This window comes from Oncorhynchus mykiss, chromosome 11 (genome assembly GCF_057628025.1).
Source record: "Oncorhynchus mykiss isolate SJ-2025 chromosome 11, ASM5762802v1, whole genome shotgun sequence".
Taxonomy (NCBI): domain Eukaryota; kingdom Metazoa; phylum Chordata; class Actinopteri; order Salmoniformes; family Salmonidae; genus Oncorhynchus; species Oncorhynchus mykiss.
Genome location: NC_143032.1, coordinates 41,859,824 through 41,882,855, shown reverse-complemented (window position 1 = coordinate 41,882,855; position 23,032 = coordinate 41,859,824). Strand labels below are relative to the sequence as shown.

Sequence of the window (23,032 nt, the reverse complement as noted above, 5' to 3'; positions counted from 1 at the left end):
AATAAGAAGAATAGGCCTATGTAAAGTCCATCAGATCATAACACCACCTAAGCTTTTCATACATCTGTGCAAACTACCAATTTGGAGCTCACATCCAGTCATTTAAGTGTAATGGCGGTTGGGCAGTGAACTACACTGATGAGTAACCATGCCTGAGACCTGAAAAGATGCGTTGGCGCCCCGAGTAAAGGCTTTAGCTCAGTGGGCTAACACAATCTCGTGGAGCAAAGTTACAAACCACTTGATCACATTGGTACCATGTCACAGATTCACAATGTTGTAAATTACTTAAGTAAAAATACTTTGAAGTATTTGGGGGGTATATAGAATGGTGCCAGAGCGGATGGCTGCTGTTTTACGGGCTCTTAACCAACTGTGCTATTTTGTGTGTTTTGCATTGTTTGTAAAATATTTTGTACATAATGTTGATCCTACCGTCTATTATGACCGAAAAGAGCTCCTAGATATCAAAACAGCAATTACTTACCTCAAACTGAACAAAGATTTTTTCTTTAATGAGTCGGCCATCATTGTAAATGATGACTAAGCCATCATTGTAAATAAGAATTTGTTCTTAACTGACTTTATTATTATTTTTAAATACCACTGTGAGAGCCAGAAGTCTTGCTTGTTTGTAGGTGACTAAATACTTATTTTCCACCATAATTTGCAAATAAATTCATTAAAAGTCCTACAATGTGATTTTCTGGATTTTTTTTCTCATTTTGTCTGTCATAGTTGAAGGGTACCTATGATGAAAATTACAGGCCTCTCTCATCTTTTTAAGTGGGAGAACTGGCACAATTGGTGGCTTACTAAATACTTTTTTGCCCCGCTGTATACATCTATAGGTCAGAAGGACATAGTCAAAATATACGGAACTAATCATTTTGCCCAATCGTTTTCACTTTTGTAAGAAATATTGACAATATTAAGATTGAATTTCAGAATGAACAGTTGTGGCCAGGCATCATGACACTTTGGACATACAGGTAACTGCCAAAATCAAGGAAACATTTGAGTAAATTAGGGATATAAAGTATACTGAAAGCAGCTGCAGGTATTGTTCTTGAGTTAATTCAGCAATTAACATCCCATCTTGCTTAGGGTCATGTATAAAAATGCCCAGTTGCCCATTATTTAGGCTACCATGGCTAGAAAATATCTCAGTGACTTTAAAAGAGGGGTCTTAAAGGAGAAAAGGGGATTTAAAGTGTGTGGGTGTGTGTGTGTGTGTTTGTCTGTCTCAGTCACCATATCAACCCAATTGAACACTTATGGGAGACTCATTCTGGAACGACGCCTGAGACAGCGTTTTCCACCACCATCAAAACAGTAAATGACGGAATTTATCATGGGAGAATAGTGTAGAATCCATCCAATAGAGTTCCAGACACTTGTAAAATCTTTGCGAAGGCGCATTGAAGATGTTCTGGCAGCTCATGGTGGCCCAACGCCCAGTTAAGACACTTTGATTCGAATCCCCGAGCCGGAAAGATGGAAAAATCTGCTGTTCTGCTCTTGAGCAAGACAGTTAACACCTTACAACAACTGCTCCCCGGGCGTGGGTGACGTGGATACACATCTCTGATTCAGAGTTGGGTTAAATGCGGAAGACACAATTTGGTTGAATGCATTCAGTTGTGCAACTGACTAGGTATCCCTAGGTGTCGAAAGTGTTCCACAGGGATGCTGGCCCATGTTCACTGAAATGCTTCCCACAGTTGTGTTAAGTTGCATAGATGTCCTTTGGGTGGTGGATCATTCTTGATACACACAGGAGTGTTAAAAACCCAGCAGAGTTGCAGTTCTTAACACACTCAAACCGGTGCGCCTGGCACCTATTACTATACCTCGTTCAAAGGCACCTAAATCTTTTGTCTTGCCCATTCACCCTCTGAATGGCACACATACACAATCCGTCTGACTTGTCTCAAGACTTAAAAATCCTTCTTTAACCTGTCTCCTCCCCTTCATCTACATTGATTGAAGTGGATTCTACAAGTGACATCAATAAGGGATCATAGCTTTCCCTTGGATTCACCTGGTCAGTCTATGTCATGGAAAGCACAGGTGTCCTTAATGTTTTGTACACTGAGTGTATATTTGTTTGCTTATTAATCTAAATCAATTGGGCTCTTGCTCCACCTAGTGGCTCAACCTAGGTGAAACATTATGTCCAAAAATGAAAACGATGGCACTTGTGGGAAGTATGGGTGTAGGCCTAACCAGAAGATTGCTGTTTCCAATTTATCAGGTAAATGGGAGTAATGGGGATGTCATTCTCCCACACAGCTATTTCACTACTTTACTAAATGAAAAGACTGGATCAAATAGGAAATGGTGACATGATATGGATAGGCCCATTTAAAACATAAAAATGTTATTGTAGCTGTAGGCTTTACCGTGGAATTTTTCCTATTTGTACATTTGTACAAAGTTTATTGGAAACCTGATGACACACAAATTCACTCATAGAAGAGAGAGAGAAAGAAAGACAGAGAGACATGAGTTTGACGTTGGAGAGTGGTCATGGGTGGGTAATGGGCATCAGTTCAGTGAAGTGTTAGAGGAGCTGGGTAGTAACGGATTACTTGTAACGTATTACGTAATTCAGATGACAAAAATGAACAAATTGTAATCAGCCCAGATAACTTTTAAAAATGTAAGTCATTGACAGTTACATCATTCTTAACAGCTGATTACATTTTGGATTAATATGAAGCTGTGGGCTGCAAGTGTGCCTCAAACACCTCGAAGTCACAGCTTAGAAGTCACCTGTCAGTGGGAATGGTAGCTCCCTTGGAGTGGTAGGAGTGACATTTTTGGAAAGAGTGAATTCTTGCTTTTTGGCTAACCCATACGTTGTGTCAAGCTTGGTTAAGGACAAACTGGGAATGGTTACATCTGTGAACGTTTCAAAAATTGGAATTGTTCGAATATTTTGTGCATCCTCCACCCAGAGGAAGCTGCCGCTTCGAGTCATGCATCTCAGGTTTCAACCTGAGTGATTAGTGGGGTAGAGGTGGATCAAATGAAAAATAATATTCCTGGTTTTTGTGACACCCACCGTTTGGTGAGACTTAGGTTTTTCTCAGTTACGCCATTGGGTCTAAGTCTCATTGAGCTTTGACACATATTTTCTACCTGATATAAGGTCAGGTTTGTTTACAATGGCTATTCTGTGAGGGCCTGTTCCGAACTGTAGGTGCTAAGGATTCAGACATGTTGCAGCAGTGTGTAGAAGGGAGATCCCACGATGTGAGAAATGTGCAGGAGGGTATAGTCAGATGGAGTGTAAAGTTGTGATAGAGAAAGCACTGTGTGTCAACTTGGGGGTGCCCATGCATCTGGTGATCCGAAGTGCACTGTAAGAGAGACAGGTTGAGATTGCCAGAGTTTCGAGTGGGGCAGAATGTTTCCTATGCATAAGCAGTGAAAAGAATAAAGAATAAAGGATATCTACCCCCCCCCCCCCCCCCAATTTTAGTGCAGAAGAACTACAGGGGTTGTAAAATGTGCTATTCACACTCTGTAAAAGGCAGCAACATGCAAGTCTGCCGGAAAACTACACGAAGAAGAAGATCGCTAGGACTTTTCCGCCATTTTGGTAACACTATCCAGTGGTTTCAGATCTAGTAAAATGGGACATCTCCAGCTGTCTCAAGTGTCTTGAAAGAGGTGGTAGAGGTTGAGTTCTGACTGGTCAAATGAAACGTTTACCAGCGCAGTTTGACCCACCACGGCTGCTGTAGTTAGAAGAAGATTAATGGATTTTGACGTGGAGTATTTCCGCAAAAACTGGATTGAGAAACGACATGTAATTTAGCTGGTTGCCGTTTTAGCTAGCTAGATTGAAAAGGATTTTAGGGTCCCAGGTATACAATTTTTTCTCCCTTCATAAAACAGAACATCATGATTAAAGCCATACTAATATTCAACAACCATGGAAAACCTCGACTTTCTAAATTCTACGAGCATTACGTGAGTATGCGAGTGTTTCTAATCTACTAGCTAGTAACGGTTAATAGCAAGCAAATCTGTCACACAGTTAACGTTAAAATGATCTAGCTAGATAACGTTACATACTGTACGTTACGAATCCAGTAAAGTTCAAGAGTAACTAGCTAACTAACTACACTGGGACTCTCGTAACGTTACTTATACAAAAGCTTTGTTTGATGTGACATCATAGCTAGCTAACAATAGCTATTTCATTTTGGGCTGACAACTAGCTAACGTTAACTAGTTAGCTATGGCAATGTTGTTAGCTAAAACTTAGTTGTGCTAATTAACTATATCATTATTGAAAACAGCATTACTTGTTAGCTAACGGTACTAGTCATATTCTGAAACGGTGTAATTTGAGATCAGGGCCGGTTTCCCAAAACCAATTTAATTGAAAGTTCACCCATTTTGCCTTATTACATGTGATTGTAGTTGATCCCCCAAACTGATTTTTTTTTGCACTTTGTTTCTTTAGTCATCACTTGACATAGACTACAATGGATTATGAAAATGTGTCTAATGTTATATCACTCCAAACCAACTCATATTATACTGAACAATATAAACACTACATGCAACAGTTAACGATTTTATTGAGTTCATATAAGGAAATATAAGGCCCTACTCTAGGAATTCCACATGACTGGGCAGGGGTGAAGCCATGGCTGGGCCTGGGATGGCATAGGCCCACCCACTGGGGAGCCAGGCCCAGCCAATCAGAATTTGTTTTTCTCCACAAAAGGGCTTTATTACGGACAAATACCCCTCAGTTTCATAAGCTGTCCGGGTGTCTGGTTTAAGACAATCTTCAGGTAAAGAAGCCAGATGTGGAGGTCCTGGGCTGACGTTGTTAACACATGGTCTGCGGTTGAGGCCGGTTGGCCAAATTTCTAAAACAATGTTGGATGCAGTTTATCGTTGAGAAATTAACATTCAATTCTCTGGCAACAGCTCTGTTGAACTTTCCTGTAATCAGCATGCCAATCGCACGCTCCCTCAACTTGAGCCATCTGTGGCATCATTGTGTGACACAACTGCACATTTTAGTGGCCTTTTATTGTCCCCAGCACAAGGTGCACCTGTGTAATGATCATGCTGTTTAATCAGCTTCTTGATATGCCACACCTGTCAGGTGGATGGCTTATCCTGGCAAAAGAGAAATGCTCACTGAAAGGGATGTACAGAAATTTGTGCAAAACATTTGAGAGAAATAAGGTTTTTGTGCGTATGAAACATTTCTGGGGTATGTTATTTCACCTCATGAAACATGGGACCAACACTTTGACATATATTTTTGTTCTGTTTACAGTACCAGTCAAAAGTTTGGACACACCTACTCATTCAAGGGTTTTTCTTGATGATTACTATTTTTACATTGTAGAATAATAATGAAGACATCAAAAGTATGAAATAATAATAAATCTGAGTTTACATTGGCGCCTTACGTTCAGAAGTTCCAAAACATCCTTTGATTTTGCAGAGAACCACAATTTACAGGAATACTCATAATAAATATGGCTAAAAGATACAACTGTTATGCATGGAATTTTAGATGCACTTCTTCTTAATGCAACCGCTGTGTCAGATTTCAAAAAAACTTTACGGAAAAAGCAAACCATGCAATAATCTGAGTCGGCGCTCAGAGCCCAATCAAGACACAAATATAGCCGCCATATGATGCAGTCAACAAAAGTCATAAATAGCATTATAAATCTTCACTTACCTTTGCTGATCTTTGTCAGAATGCACTCCCACTTCCACAATAAATGTTTGTTTTGTTCGGTAATGTCCATCATTTATGTCCAAATAGTTACTTTTGTTAGTGCGTTTGGTAAACAAATCCAAAGTCACGAAGCGCGTTCACTAAAAGCAGATGAAATGTCAAAGTTCCGTAACAGTAGAAACATGTCAAACGATGTATTTAATCAAACTTTAGGATGTTTTTAACATATCTTCAATAACGTTCCAACCAGAGAATTCCATTGTCTTCAGTAGTGCGATGGAGCACAGCTCTCTCTCATGTGAACGCGCATGGTCAGCTCATGGCAGACCTTACTCATTCCCTTCTCCTTCGGCCCCACTTCACAGTAGAAGCATCAGACAAGGTTCTAAAGACTGTTGACATCTAGTGGAAGCCTTAGGAAGTGCAACATTACCAATACCCCACTGTATCTTCAATAGGAGCTCAGTTGAAAATCGACCAACCTCAGATTTCCCACTTCGTGGTTGGATTTTTTTCTCAGGTTTTTGCCTGCCGTACTCAGACATCATTCAAACAGTTTTAGAAACTTAATAATATGCATATTCTAGCATTCATGGCTTTGTAGCAAGCCGTTTACTCTGGGCATGCTTTTCATCCAGACGTGAAAATACTGCCCCCTTTTCCAAAGAAGTTAAATCACCCATTTGGCGAAGTAGGGTGTACTTCAATGATAAATTAACAGGTATCGCATTGATTATATGCATCGCAGGACAAGCTAGATAAACTAGTAATATCATCAACCATGTGTAGCTAACTAGTGATTGTTAAGATTGATTGTTTTTTGTAAGATAAGTTTAATGCTAGCTAGCACCTTACCTTGGCTCCTTGCTGCACTCGCATAACAGGTAGTCAGCCTGCCACGCAGTCTCCTTGTGGAGTGCAATGTAATCAGCCACAATCGGTGTCTGAAAATGCAGATTACCGATTGTTATGAAAACTTGAAATTGTCCCTAATTAATCGGCCATTCCGATGACTCGGTCGACCTCTAGTTTAAAGGGTGTTTGTGTGTGTCACCAGATATCAACCCAATTGAACCCTTGTGGGAGATACATTCTGGAGGGACGCCTGAGACCGCTTTTTCCACCACCAACAAAATACCAAATTATGGAATTTATCATGGAAGAATGGTGTATCATCAGTCCAATAGAGTTCCAGACACTTGTAGAATCTATGCCAAGACGCATTGAAGCTGTTCTGGCGGCACGTGGTGGCCCAACGGCCAATTAAGACACTTTGGTTTGAATCCCGAGCTGGCAAGATTGAAAAATCTACCATTCTGCTCTTTATCAAGGCAGTTAACCCCCATTAACAACTGCCCCCCGGGCGCTGATGACAACGATTAAGCCTGCACCTCTCTGATTCAGAGTTGGGTTAAATGCGGAAGACACAATTTGGTTGAATGCGTTCAGTTGTGCAACTGACTAGGTGTCAAGTGTCCCACAGGGATGCTGGCCCATGTTGACTCCAATTTCTCACATGATTGTGTCAAGTTGGCAGCATGTCGTTTGGGTGATGGACCATTCTTGATACACACGGGAAACTGTTGTGTGTGTGAAATGCACAAACCGTTGCGCCAGGCACCTACTGTACTACCATACCCCGTTCAAAGGCACTTAAATCTTTTGTCTTGCCCATTTACCCTCTGAATGGCACACATACACAATCCATGTCTGAATTGTCTCAAGACTTACAAATCCTTCTTTAACATGTCGCCTCCATACAATACTAAGGTAAGATTTGAATGGAGAATGCTGATTCAAGAGCAACACTGCCTTTCTTTTCATCCTATTAGTATCGACACATGCTCCAACAACGCACTTATTGAACCTTATCTCTGCGTGGTCATGCGTTTCCCAAAGCACATCTTTGGTTGTTGAAGGAAAGACGCATCGTTAAAACACTCGCCTAAAACCGTGACCTGACTATTTTGTTTGCGTGGCTATGTCATTGATCTTGGAATATAAAATATCAGACCTGAGCAGTATTGTACTTTCTAATAATTAAACATGTAACGTGGAAGGAATAGCTCAACAAGTCTAGCTACTGAACTAGGGCAGGTTTACCGGTCTCCTAACAGTCTCGAACATTACTTCTTGTTAATGTGTTCATTATGTCCTCAAGCGTACCTTATGCTTCCCAGTCTAAACAATTCACGCATACATTATGGATTTAACTTTAAATATATATATATAACTTTTGTTCATTTTGGTCTTCGGCAGGGATTCGGATCGTCACTAGTTGCCACAGTCATAAACCTTGCTTAAAAACCTTAAAAACCATAAACCTTGCTTAAAAAAAATTATTTTCTTACAATATGATTTTAACCTTAACCACACTCCTAACCTTAAAGACCAAAAAGCTGTTTTTGCACATTCCTTTTCTTGAGGCAAGTCGAAGTTCCTGTAGCCAAAGTCTACGCCCCTTCGTCGGTGATTGGTCAACAGTACTACTCCGAGTGGGAGTGGGAACATGCAGTGTGTGTCCTCATTCAAGGAGAGAGAACTAGTTTTCATTAGTGATGTGCAGTTTGCAATTTTAACGTCTTTGTACTGACTCAGTAGTTTGAGTGACTCGTTCATTTTAGTTGTTCTTTTGACCTGCCGGCCACTGACCACATCAGGATTAATATGCGCTCATTCGGCTAAGCGGCACCGGAGAAGTGCTCTGACCAAATAGATCATGCTGCAGGCAGCAATAACATGGAGAAGAAAAATACATATTTTGAACTGGTAATTGATTGCATGGTGCAAGAAGGAATGCAATTAATTGATTATTGAATATTATGATAGACACCTTTTTTTAGAACCAAAACATACACGCAGTCTGTGCTCAACAAACTCGATTTGAGAGCGAATCGTTTGTGCTTCTTTCAAGCAATATTTAGCATATCACCCTTGAGCAATGCATTCAACCAAGAATCTTTCAAGAACTCGTCTAGTTGCGCCCACAACTAGACCTCCTTTCAAATGTATAAATAATATTGTATGCCTAGCAAGCAACAAATGTACATTTAAAGCATACATGTACAAGTCTTTGTCACAAAAGACAGCTCCAATGTTTATGGTGAAAGACAGGCTGGTAGAATTTTCAGTTCATCGTTCACCGGTAGGGGGTCCTGCGTCCTCTGGGCATTACTGACTAGTCAAAGATCAGATTAAGTAAAAAGAGCTGAAATTCCCATTACTGGTTTTCATGGCAATTTTTTTCACTTGAGAAATACTGCGCAAAACATCTTGGGTAGATGTACAATTGCATGAGTAAGGGCGTCCGCATGCTTCCCATCTGAAAGTTGGTGCATATATTATGATTAAGTTTTGGTCTTCTGCAAATGATTTCTTGACTTTTCGTTCATGTTTAATTTTTTACTGAGGAAAACCCAAGTTCGGTAGCTGAAGTCTACACCCCTTCGTCTGTGATTGGTCAAAAGGAGAGATTCTTCAATTAAGTATTTGCATTTATTATGGATCACCGCAGCAACTCATCCTGAGGCCCGGCAACATTAAGGCAGTTCTACAATTTTAAAAACATTACAGAATTCACAACACACTGTGTGCCCTCAGGCCCATACTCCACTACCACATCTACAACGCATAATCCATATTTACATAGGGCGCATGTTATCATGTTACTTCACAGTCCCCACTGTTCCAATTATTCATTACAAGATGTAGTTGAGGTTTAGGGTTTGTAAATTATTTGTCCCAAATAAAATGCTTTTAGTTTTGGAAATATTTAGGACTATCTTATTCCTTGCTACCCATTCCGAAACTAACTGCAGCTCTTTAAGTGTTGCAGTCATTTCAGTCGCTGTAGTAGCTGATGTGTTTAATGTTGAGACATCCATAGAGTTGAAGTCGGAAGTTTACATACACCTTCGCCAACAACATTTAAACTCAGTTTTTCACAATTCATGACATTTTAATCCTAGCAAAAATTCCCCGTCTTAGGTCAGTTAGGATCACCACTTTATTTTAAGAATGTGAAATGTTAGAATAATAGTATAGAGTGATTTTATTTCAGCTTTTATTTCTTTCATTACATTCCCAGTGGGTCAGAAGTTTACATACACTCAATTAGTATTTGGTAGCATTGCCTTTAAATTGTTTAACTTGGGTCAAACGTTTCGGGTAGCCTTCCACAAGCTTCCCACATAGATGAGATGAGATCCTCAGACCCCTTGTGAGACCATATGCTGGTACTGTTGGCCCTGGGCCCCTCCTAATACAAGACAATGCTAGACCTCATGTGGCTGGAGTGTGTCAGCAGTTCCTGCAAGAGGAAGGCATTGATGCTATGGACTGGCCCGCCCGTTCCCCAGACCTGAATCCAATTGAGCACATCTGGGACATCATGTCTCGCTCCATCCACCAACGCCACGTTGCACCACAGACTGTCCAGGAGTCGGCGGATGCTTTAGTCCAGGTCTGGGAGGAGATCCCTCAGGAGACCATCCGCCACCTCATCAGGAACATGCCCAGGCGTTGTAGGGAGGTCCTACAGGCACGTGGAGGCCACACACACTACTGAGCCTCATTTTGACTTGTTTGAAGGACATTACATCAAAGTTGGATCAGCCTGTAGTGTGGTTTTCCACTTTAATTTTGAGTGTGACTCCAAATCCAGACCTCCATGGGTTGATACATTTCATTTCCATTGATAATTTTTGTGTGATTTTGTTGTCAGCACATTCAACTATGTAAAGAAACAAGTATTTAATAAGAATATTTCATTCATTCAGATCTAGCATGTGTTATTTTACTGTTCCCTTTATTTTTTTGATCAGTGTACAAACCTCAGATTTCCCATTTCCTGGTTGGATTTTTCTCAGGTTTTTGCCTGCCATATGAGTTCTGTTATACTCAGACATCATTCAAACAGTTTTAGAAACTTCAGAGTGTTTTCTATCCAATACTACTAATAATATGCATATATAAGCATCTGGGACATAGTAGAAGGCAGTTTACTCTGGGCACCTTATTCATCCAAGCTACTCAATACTGTCCCCCTGTCACCAAGAAGTTAACCTCTAGCGACTCCCGTCCCGTGTGCTGGAGCGTAATAATCGCCTGACACTAATTAGCATAACGCAACGGACATAAATATTCCTAGAAAATATTCCTATTCATGAAAATCACAAATTAAATATATTGAGACACAGCTTAGCCTTTTGTTAATCACCGTGTCATCTCAGATAAATAAAAAAAAATGCTTTACACAGCCAAAGCTAGACAAGAATTTGTGGAAGTTTATCGATAGCCTAGCATAGCATTTTGTCCAGCTAGCAGCAGGTAACTTGGTCACGGAAATCAGAAAAGCAATCAAATTAAATCGTTTACCTTTGATGAGCTTCGGATGTTTTCACTCACGAGACTCCCAGTTAGATAACCAATGTTCCTTTTTTCCCAAAATATTATTTTTGTAGGTGAAATAGCTCCGTTTGTTCTTCACGTTTGGCTGAGAAATCGCCCGGAAATTGCAGTCACAAAAACAGCGAAAAATATTCCAAATTAGCTCCATAATATCGACAGAAACATGGCAAACGTTGTTTATAATCAATCCTCAAGGTGTTTTTCAAATATCTATTCGATAATATATCCATCGGGACAATTTGTTTTTCAGTAGGACCGATTGGAGTAATGGCTACCTCTGTATTTTACGCGAGAATCTCTCTGGGAGCATCAGGTGACCACTTGCGCAATGTAGCCGCTTACGGGTATTCTTCAACATAAATGCGTAAAACTACGTCACAATGCTGTAGACACCTTCGGGAATATGGAGAAAGAGTAATCTGGTTGATAGCCCATTCACTGCTCAATAGGGACTCATTGGAACGCAGCGCTTTCAAAACATGAGGCATTTCCGGATTGGATTTTTCTCAGGCCTTCGCCTGCAACATCAGTTCTGTTATACTCACAGACAATATTTTTGCAGTTTTGGAAACTTTAGAGTGTTTTCTATCCTAAGCTGTTTTCTATCCTAATTATGCATATTCTAGCATCTTGTCCTGACAAAATATCCTGTTTTTTTTCCAAAAATGAAAATACTGCCCCCTAGTCACAAGAAATTTGTGGAGTGGTTGAAACACTTAGGTTGGAGTCATTAAAACTCGTTTATGTAAACTTCTGACTTCAAATGTACATAGACACACTGGCCTTACTCAAAGCATGTCGTTTAGTAAAAATTGAAAATAGCAAGGGGCCTAAAACAGCCATTTTTTAGCAGGGGGTGTAAAGTCATAACACAGGTTTTTCCAGCAGCAGACTATGATTAATAATGTCTAAAGCTGCACTGAAGTCTAACAAGCCTCCACCGCCCCTACAATCATTTTATCATAAATTTCTCTTTGGCAAATTAATTTTATTAGTCACATGCGCCGTACACAACAGGTGACTAATAAACAGGTAGACCTTACTTATGAGCCCCTAACCGACAGTGCAGTTTCAAAAAATAAGAATAAGAGAGAGAAGTAACAAGTAATTAAAGAGGAGCAGTAAAAAATAACAATCTATACGGGGGGTACCGGTACAGAGTCGATGTGCGGGGGCACCGGTTAGTTGAGGTAGTATGTACACGTAGGTATAGTTAAAGTGACTATGATGTTCAGGAGTCTTATGGCTTGGGTAGAATCTATTTAGAAGCCTCTTGGACCTAGACTTGGTGCTCAGGTACCGCTTGCTGTATGGTAGCAGAGAAAACAGTCTATGATTAGGGTGGCTGGAGTCTTTGACAATTTTCAGGGCCTACCTCTGACACCGCCTGGTATAGAGATCCTGGATGGCAGGAAGCTTGGCCCCAGTGATGTACTGGGGTGTTCACACTACCCTCTGTGGTGCCTTGCGGTTGGAGGCCGAGCAGTTGCCATACCATGCAGTTATGCAACCAATGCTCTCGATAATGCAGCTGTAGAACCTTTTGAGCATCTGAGGACCCATGCCAAATCTTTTCAGTCTCCTGAGGGGGAATAGGTTTTGTCGTGCCCGCTTCACGACTGTCATGGTGTGCTTGGACCATGTTAGTTTGTTGGTGATGTGGACACCAAGGAACTTGAAGCTCTCAACCTTCTCCGCTGCAGCCCCGTCGGTAAGAATGGGGGCATGCTCGGTCCTCTTTCTCCTGTAGTTCACAATCATCTCCTTTGTCTTGATCACTTTGAGGGAGAGGTTGTTGTCCTGGCACCACAGGGCCAGGTCTCTGACCACCTCTCTATAGGCTGTTTTGCTGTCGGTGATCAGGCCTTCCACTGTTGTCATGGAAAATGTAATGAGGGTGTTGGAGTCGTGTCTGGCCATTAAGTCATGAGTGAAGGGGGATTACATTAGGGGGCTGAGCACACACCTCTGAGGGGCCCCTGTGTTGAGGATCAGCGTGGTGGATGTGTTACCTTTCCTTACCACCTGAGGGCTGCCCGTCAGGAAGTCCAGGATCCAGTTGCAGAGGGAGGTGTTTAGTCCCAGGGTCCTTAGCTTATTGATGAGCTTTGAGGGCACTATGGTGTTGAACTCTGAGCTGTAGTCAATGAATAGCATTCTCACATAGGTGTTCCTTCTGTCCAGGTGGGAAAGGGCAGTGTGGAGTGCAATAGAGACTGCATCATCTGTGGATCTTTGGGGCGGTATGCAATTTGGAGTGGGTCTAGGCTTTCTGGGATGATGGTGTTGTGAGCCATGACCAGCCTTTCAAAGCACTTCATGGCTACAGATGTGAGTGCTACGGGTCGGTAGTCATTTAGGCAGGTTACCTTAGTGTTCTTGGGCACATACACTACGTTGGTCTGCTTAAAACATGTTGGTATTACAGACTCGAACAGGGAGATGTTGAAAAATGTCAGTGAAGACACTTGCTAGTTGGTCAGCGCATTCTTGCAGTACATGTCCTGGTAATCCAGCTCGCCCTGCGGCCTTGTGAATGTTGACCTGTTTAAAGGCTCTTACTCACGTTGGCTATGGAGAGCGTGATCACACACACTTCTGGTACAGCTGGTGCTATCATGCATGTTTCGGTTTCTGGTTGGGGTATGTATGGTCACTGTGGGGACGACTTCATCGATGCACTAATTGATGAAGCCAATGACAGATGTGGTGTACTCCTTAATGCCATTGATGGAATTCCGCAACGTATTCCAGTGTGTGCTAGCAAAACAGTCCTGTAGCTTAGCATCTGCTTCATCTGACCACTTTTCTATTGATCTAGTCACTGGTGCTTCCTGCTTTAATGTTTGCTTGTAAGCAGGAATCAGGAGGATAGAATTATGATCAGATTTGGCAGATGGAGGGTGAGGGAGAGCTTTTTATGCATTTCTGTGTGTGGAGTATAGGTGGTCTAGATTTTTCCCTCAGGTTACACTTTTAACATGTTGATAGAAATTAGGTAACACTGATTTAAGTTTCCCTGCATTAAAGTCCACGGCTACTAGCGCCTCTTGGCTGGCTTTTTCTTGTTTTCTTATGGTGGAATACAGCTCATTCAATGCTATCTTGGTGCCATCCTCTGACTGTGGTGGTATGTAAACAGCCACAAAGAATATAGATAAACTCTCTCTGTGGGTAATGTGGTCTGCAGCTTATCATGAGAAACTCTACCTCAGGCGAGCAATGGCTAGAGACTTCCTTAGATATCGTGCACCAGCTGTTGTTTACAAAAATACATAGACTGCCTCCCCTTGTCTTACCAGACGCCTCTGTTTTATCCTGCCGGTACGTCATATAACCAGTTTGTTGATTTTGTCGTCGTTCAGCCACGACTCCGTGAAGCATAAGATGTTTATTTTTAGTATCCCGTTGGTAGTTTAATCTTCTCAATAACTAATTTTATTGTCCAAAGATTACATGTTTGCGAGCAGAATTGAGGGGAGTGGGGGTTTATTCGATCGCCTCCTTCTCCTCAGAAGGCAGCCCGCCCTCCGGCCTCTCTTTCTCCTGTTCCCGAGGGAGCCGTGTATCCTCGGGCTCGTCAGAGTCGTGAAAGAAGAAAAAGGATTCTGCTAGTCCTTTGTAATCACAGTCCTGATGTCGTCTAGAAGTTATTTTCAGTCATAAGAGACAGTAGCGGCAACATTATGTACAAAAATAGTAAAAAAATACAACGCAGATAAACTAACAAAAAAACTATCGGTTGGGGGCCGTAAAATGTCTGCCTTCTGCTCCGGCGCCATTTTACTTGGCAATCATCAGTCATTTGTGTAAGTGCTGTGCTTGTTGAGTGTCCTTCCCTATATGTGTGTTGAAATTCTGTTGTTAATTTGTTTACTGTGAAATGGTATTGTATCTGGTCAAACACTATTTTTTCCAATTGTTTACTTAGGGTTGGTATCAGGCTGATTGGTCGCCTATTTGAGCCTGTAAGGGGTCTTTACTATTCTTGGGTAGCGGAATGACTTTAGCTTCCCTCCAGGCTTGAGGGCACACACTTTCTAGTAGGCTTAAATTGAAGATGTGGTAATATTGTCCTCAGTAATTTTCCATCCAGATTGTCAGACCCCGGTGGCTTTTCATTGTTGAAAGATAACAATAATTTGTTCACCTCTTCCACACTGACTTTACGGAATTCAGAAGTACACTTCTTGTCTTTCATTATGTATGTGTGTGTATGTATATATGTGTGTGTGTGTGTATATATGACGTATTTGCCGAGGAAATGTATATACAGTGCCTTGCGAAAGTATTCGGCCCCCTTGAACTTTGCAACCTTTTGCCACATTTCAGGCTTCAAACATAAAGATATAAAACTGTATTTTTTTGTGAAGAATCAACAACAAGTGGGACACAATCATGAAGTGGAACGACATTTATTGGATATTTCAAACTTTTTTAACAAATCAAAAACCCCTTTACTTTCAGTGCAGCAAACTCTCTCCAGAAGTTCAGTGAGGATCTCTGAATGATCCAATGTTGACCTAAATGACTAATGATGATAAATACAATCCACCTGTGTGTAATCAAGTCTCCGTATAAATGCACCTGCACTGTGATAGTCTCAGAGGTCCGTTAAAAGCGCAGAGAGCATCATGAAGAACAAGGAACACACCAGGCAGGTCCGAGATACTGTTGTGAAGAAGTTTAAAGCCGGATTTGGATACAAAAAGATTTCCCAAGCTTTAAACATCCCAAGGAGCACTGTGCAAGCGATAATATTGAAATGGAAGGAGTATCAGACCACTGCAAATCTACCAAGACCTGGCCGTCCCTCTAAACTTTCAGCTCATACAAGGAGAAGACTGATCAGAGATGCAGCCAAGAGGCCCATGATCACTCTGGATGAACTGCAGAGATCTACAGCTGAGGTGGGAGACTCTGTCCATAGGACAACAATCAAAAGTATATTGCACAAATCTGGCCTTTATGGAAGAGTGGCAAGAAGAAAGCCATTTCTTAAAGATATCCATAAAAAGTGTTGTTTAAAGTTTGCCACAAGCCACCTGGGAGACACACCAAACATGTGGAAGAAGGTGCTCTGGTCAGATGAAACCAAAATTTAACTTTTTGGCAACAATGCAAAACGTTATGTTTGGCGTAAAAGCAACACAGCTCATCACCCTGAACACACCATCCCCACTGTCAAACATGGTGGTGGCAGCATCATGGTTTGGGCCTGCTTTTCTTCAGCAGGGACAGGGAAGATGGTTAAAATTGATGGGAAGATGGATGGAGCCAAATACAGGACCATTCTGGAAGAACCTGATGGAGTCTGCAAAAGACCCGAGACTGGGACGGAGATTTGTCTTCCAACAAAACAATGATCCAAAACATAAAGCAAAATCTACAATGGAATGGTTCAAAAATAAACATATCCAGGTGTTAGAATGGCCAAGTCAAAGTCCAGACCTGAATCCAATCGAGAATCTGTGGAAAGAACTGAAAACTGCTGTTCACAAATGCTCTCCATCCAACCTCACTGAGCTCGAGCTGTTTTGCAAGGAGGAATGGGAAAAAATGTCAGTCTCTCGATGTGCAAAACTGATAGAGACATACCCCAAGCGACTTACAGCTGTAATCGCAGCAAAAGGTGGCGCTACAAAGTTTTAACTTAAGGGGGCTGAATAATTTTGCACGCCCAATTTTTCAGTTTTTGATTTGTTCAAAAAGTTTGAAATATCCAATAAATGTTGTTCCACTTCATGATTGTGTCCCACTTGTTGTTGATTCTTCACAAAAAAATACAGTTTTATATCTATGTTTGAAGCCTGAAATGTGGCAAAAGGTCGCAAAGTTCAAGGGGGCCGAATACTTTCGCAAGGCACTGTATATACACACACCAATTTAGGCACTCCTCCTTCTCTCCAATCCTTACATCAATTATGGTTTGACAGGAAGAGGAAGTAATGGGGTAATAAACCATCATTTCTCCCTTAAGGGGATCTGACCTGACCTCAACCCTTAATTTACCTAATCCACACATGTCCATCCGTATCCCCTATAGCAATCCTGTGACTTCCTCCCGTCCACCCAACACATTTCAAAGCCACCTGGCTCCTACAGATAACCATTCAATTCTGATGTAAAAACCAGTCTCTTGGCTAGCAATGTTCCAAGTTTAACCCTGAATCCAACAGTCCCCCGCTTCGAACATTGTAACTCCAAACTGTTCAACATCACATACACTTGAAAATTACTTATAAATGAACAAACAATAATAATAATAATAAACATGAACAAAAAAATGAAACATGACTTAACATTCACTGTTAGGCTTATGGCCTCTGTTCTACCTGCACACTCTATTTCCATTCCATCACAACAGAATGCCATTCCAGCTGAAGCTGTTGGCTTCCTACACTTCAGCTGGAGCTGCTTTTAGTGTCTCCACTTTCTCCTTCTGGTTCCCAAGAGAGTGATAGCACAAGACTTGGAAAACAACAAAAAGGCACTTAAAACAACAGCATTAATAACGTGTTAAGATAGGCAGAATTATATATGCATGACAACCCAAAATTTGATAACATGACAATTCCCACTCCCTCTTAGCCTATGCCTTCAGGATACTTTTCTGCTGAGGTTGGCAAAAATGAAAGCCCTAAAAAGCCTCCTCGTGCTTTCTCCCAGTCTTCCCAGTCAGACTACAAGATCTAAGAGGTGTTCCCAAGCCATGTCATTCTCATTCTGCTCCCCATCTTCCTCCATAGCCACCCGATTATATACTTGCTGTAGCCTTATCAATTTGACCTCATCTTGAGGTAACTCAACACTGTGTAGTCGTTTTAATATCAATGCCCTCGGCACACGATATCACCAAAGTAACCCCTGCTATTACTAACACTGCTCCTGACACATCTCACAACACCCATCATTTGTGCCGTAGTCCAGTTCCATGCTGTTACTATAGCATCCTTCACTGCTACTACTCCTACAGCGACTGCTGGGAGAATAGCGATTGCCTGGAATCTGTCTCCTGCTCTTTGTGGTGGTTAATTTCTTTTACTATCAAATGAGGGGAGACAAACTTATCACACAACTCTGAGTTTTACTTAAACTAAGTCTAATCACTTTTTAATAAGGGAGCAGGTCAATACAACGCACACATATAAAGTGAATTGATTGAGTGCCCTACAATAATGATGGCTGGTCAATGAATCGCCCTCAGATGATTCGTTGAGAGCCCTGAGACAAAAGTACAACGGTCCTTTTTATAGCTAAAATTACACCCCTTTCAACCTACATGATGAACAGATGTATAGAATGGGTCACAAGGTTAAGATTTGTATGAAAGATACTTATAATTCACAGCAGACAGTATCTGCTGTAAAAGCAGTTCTCTCTCCCTGGTACCATATAGAACAGAAACATTAACTCAAGCACTTTAGATTTTATCACCCAAAAGACATTGTAAATCTCCTGTTAGTGTTATCTCCCAGAGGCCCATCCTCAGTAGAACACACACACAGATGAGTGATCTAACAACCCCTTTTTCTGTTGCATGAAACAACCATTTGATGCAATAATAGCAGTATAACATAATCTTGTAACTTCCACCGTATCTTTGATTATCTTCGCTTCACTTAGGACCGAACCTTTCAGATACTCCCTACCTGTCTCCCAGTTCATTCCCTGGTCCTTAGCCGCCAACATCTCCAATGACCTCATGTGTTCTGCTACAGTTGGTACCTGTGGATAGTACTTTCCTGTGCTCAAGTTAGGTACTCATCCCAAGGCCAATCTACACTCTACCCGTTTGTGAACACCCTTGTTACGGTGTAGACTTTGGGTCCCAACGGTTGATAAGCAGCCACCTTCTGACACTTTGCGTTTACCGTCACTTGGTCCCAATCTTCTGGGAGGTATGTCAAGTATTTACTATCTGTCAGAAATGGGGGAGAAATTAGTGGCGTTGGAAGAGTATCCAGCCGGACAGCATCCAGCCGAAAACTCTGAGTCACATGTTTCTTAATCACACTCTGCAGGAGATGTGACGCTATTATTACAGGGATCTGTGGCTATTCTTTCAAGTGTTATGCCTTTTGTGACAAACTCAATACTAAAAGTTGACAACAGTGTATGAAATGACAACTGTCTCTACTACTTTCACCATGATCTGGGTATGTGTAACGTTCAATTAATCTTCATAATAGTCCCTATATTGTACACAACTAGCTGTCCTCCCTTTCCTACGAGCTATTTCCTGTAACAATATACATAGAGGAGTTATCGTTCCCCAGAGACACTAGTACCCACTTCCTTAATTTACTTGACACACAAACTTCCGCCCCAGTCATATTCAATTCTGCTCTCCCAATTCTGCTCTCCATTAATGCCTTGGTTTTGGGGACTCCATAGAATGCACTGATATCGGTCCTGCCAGAATTTGCAACTAACACTCTGTAGGTCTGACCCTTGACCCCTCCACCTACACTGATGGATGTTGGTCTTTGTCACTAGTTCTGCCCCTAAATGAGTCTATAAGTATGCTTTGATCTGCTCATATGCATCTTCTTCCCCCTTACACTTAACAGTAAGAGTAGTTTGGTTCCCATATTCCCCCCTTAGGATGTTGTCCAGAGTATAATTACCCCAACAAACTATCTTTCCCCAGGTTCGTGGTCTACTGGTGTCTAAAACTTTCCCTGACACTTCACTCCCCCAGTTGCTGTACTAAAGGGCATTACTGGTGAATAAAACCTAATTTTACGAGAGAGCACTTCTCCCCCCCCCCCCCCCCCCCCCCTCACTATCCTTTGCTACTCCATCGTCAGCAATGCTATCAACCTCCTGAAATGTTTTGAGTTCTGGTAACATTAGTTAGTTATCGACTGAGCTTCAGCTGATCTAGAACCCTGGCACATGACTTCCATCTGTGGCAACAGAGAAAATCTAGTTTCGTTCTTTAAACTCTCAGTATTATTATGTTCCTTCCACACTCCTGTCTGTAATAAAACCACACCTCGTTCAGAACAATCTACGTCCAATGTACTAGTTCTGTTATCAAGTGGCTCCACCCATATCACCATACCTTTGATGAGTGACCTGTCTGGTATCCGTAGCGTTAGTACCGACTTTACCCCAATGCATTCTCGTGTCTACATATTCAGCAACCCATTCTATGCTAATAGATTGACTACCTTCTTTACATGGTTAAGTAACCATCAAAGCAACAGACACCAAAACTTCGGTTAAAATAGCTCCCAGACCCAACCCAACTGCTTGTCTACAGTTGACTCTTCCTCTCTCACTTTAGCTCCGCTTCAACTATCATGGCGACTTCTACCTCACCCATTATGCTGCGGGATATCGTTTCACGTGAGAAGTGTGAACCCACCGAGGAGAGGTTGTGGTCTTTACCGCTGCGGGTGCATGGTCCTGACCAACGCCGTCCCAGCACCCCCGCCTGGTGGATCTTGATGCACACTCGCTCTCCAGGAGTCAGCCTGTGCTCTCGGTTATCTCCTGGCGCCTGCTCCTCGTGTGCTGATTTCACCTGGGATGCAACACATGGGTCATTTTCTAACAGCAGGATAACATACATTTCCCCATTATTGCCAAATCCCTCATTTGTGACTTGACTAATAGCCCCCGGTAATCCCTGCCGCTTGCGGCCTATACGGGCAATGAAAAGCATGGGAGATTCCCAATGCCTTATACGTACCCCTTGTAGCACTTTAGAAGTGAAATGCGTTCCTTGATCAGAATCTAATGTCCGAAATAAGCCCCGTCTCGGTATCACTTCCCTTAACAAAGTTTGTGCCACAAAGTTCGCTGAAGCTGAGGAAGTTGCAAATACTTCTGTCCATCTTGAAAGTCTGTCCACCACCACCATGCATGGGTCTTCCCCCTGATCCGAAGGAGTGGCCCTATAAAGTCTATCTGCAATGATGTAAATGGTCCTTCCGGCAGGGGTTGCTGTCGGGTAGGAGTAGGCAATATTATGTTGTGCACATATCACACCTTTTAACCCAGTCCCGAAATGTTCCTAACACACCCTTTCCCCACCACGTCGTCTTGAACTGAGAGGACATACTCACAGCCGGTTGATGGGTTGGTCCATTATATATTCCAGGAAGAGTAACCTGTATCCCGCTTGGAGCCACGGGCCTTCCAGTGGTAGTGTTATACCACAACCCTTCGGTGTCTACTTGGCACCTGTATCCCGCTTGGAGCCACGGGCCAGCCAGTGGTAGCGTTATACCGACACCCTTCAGTGTCCCACATTTTTTTTTCTTGTTAGTTTGCTGCTGTAAATCTTTTAGACTTAAAATCCCAGCCTTCGTATTCACAATATTTACATGTGGTTCTTGAACACTTTCTCTCACCAAGGCTGCCGGCCGCCTTAGCCATTTTGTTTGCTCTACGATTACCTATGGTGATTTCATCTGTACGACTACTATGAGCTTCACATTTCACTACTAATTTACTGGGTAACTGACATGCTTCTAATAATGTCCCTACCTCCAGTCCATTTTTTTATTGGTGTTCTCTTCGCTGTTAACATGCGCCATTGTGACCACAATGTACCGACATCATGAACTACCACAAATGCATGTCGAGTCTGTGTATATTGTAATTCTCCCCTTCGGACAATCTACAGGCCTCGGCTAATGCTTGTAACTCTGTTGGCCAGCCTTCACCATTCCCCTTTCATCACACACCGCGTACCCTGTTACTCTCTTCCCTTCCGTGGTCGTGTAACTAGAGCCATCTGTATACAATACTTGTCCCGATTCCAATACTGTCTTGCAAATCAGGCCTAGGTTTTGGAGTAATTTGATCTGGGTCACATGTATGCGATTCACCCTCCCCAGGCAACGGCATTAACGATGCAGGATTCAAATGCACTGCTATGTAAAATGTTCCTGTCCGGCTGCCTTCAAGACGGTTTGCTGCTGCTCTTTTGACAGACGCAAAGACTTGTATGCCGGCATTTCCAGGTTCCAGTACCACCCAACACTCATTTTTCCTATGTCCGATAGCCCCACAAAAATAAAACAGGGCCATCGAACCCACTGTTAGTGACTTTCACTGTGGCAGCATTAACCACTTTTACAGCTGCAGAGTAAACTGAATTAGGCTCCACTCTCAACACTGCTTGTACTATTTCATCCCTATGAGAATGCTGGTCTTACTACCCTTGCGATAGCTGCTTTGATAACAGGTTTCAAACCTGCCATCAAAGCTGGTGTATCAATTCCTACATTTTGATCATATCTATCCCTCATTGTCAGGTTAGTACGCAACGCATCATCCATCCGATCCACATAATCGCATGTTTTCTGCACGAAACTATGCACAATATTGGCATGTTAGAAACTTTAACTCCCTACTACATCGCACAGTTCATGCTTGATCTGATTTATCTCTACAGAAACTGCACATCGAGCTCAGGAAAAAAACAGAATGAAAATGAATTCAAATAACTGACATAGGTCAAATAGTTGTTAAAAAAAAAAAGCTCAGCACTACCTTGAAGGCTACATTAACCCTTGCTCACCAGAATGTCATGAGTAGATATTAATGCTCCAATCTAATGTTAGATGACATCAGTAAAGATTTTTTTTTTTTTTTCATTTCTGCTTCTCTCGCTCAGCATAGACGTTTAGGGATCGGGGAGAAAATGCAATAATATATTTTTTTTTAAAAACAGGAACGATTTTCTGTGCAAAATGTCCAAGTTACATCAGTTTGACTGGTTTTAAGGAAAATAAAAGCTGGTAAAACAATTTAAGTAAGATTTCAGTTCGGCTTGGATGCATATTTTATGTAGTTGAAATACTATTAGCTTTTATGATGCTGATAAAGATGGCACCGCCAACTCTGCTGACGGTCCCTAACTGCGCATTC

General features: G+C 41.9%; 1 protein-coding gene across 6 annotated transcripts in view; it reads left to right on the top strand.

The window, feature by feature from the left end:
* Positions 1 to 3,553: 3,553 nt before the first annotated feature.
* LOC100305255 (adaptor-related protein complex 3, sigma 1 subunit) overlaps positions 3,554 to 23,032 on the top strand; it is a 29,969-nt gene continuing 10,490 nt past the window's right edge. For 4 of the 6 annotated variants that reach the window (XM_021619886.3, XM_036934624.2, XM_090189030.1 and 1 more), the window contains exon 1: positions 3,573 to 3,984. In XM_021619886.3, coding sequence (XP_021475561.1) covers positions 3,916 to 3,984 — 69 coding nt within the window. In that variant the 5' untranslated portion in view covers positions 3,573 to 3,915. 6 annotated transcript variants of the gene reach the window in all.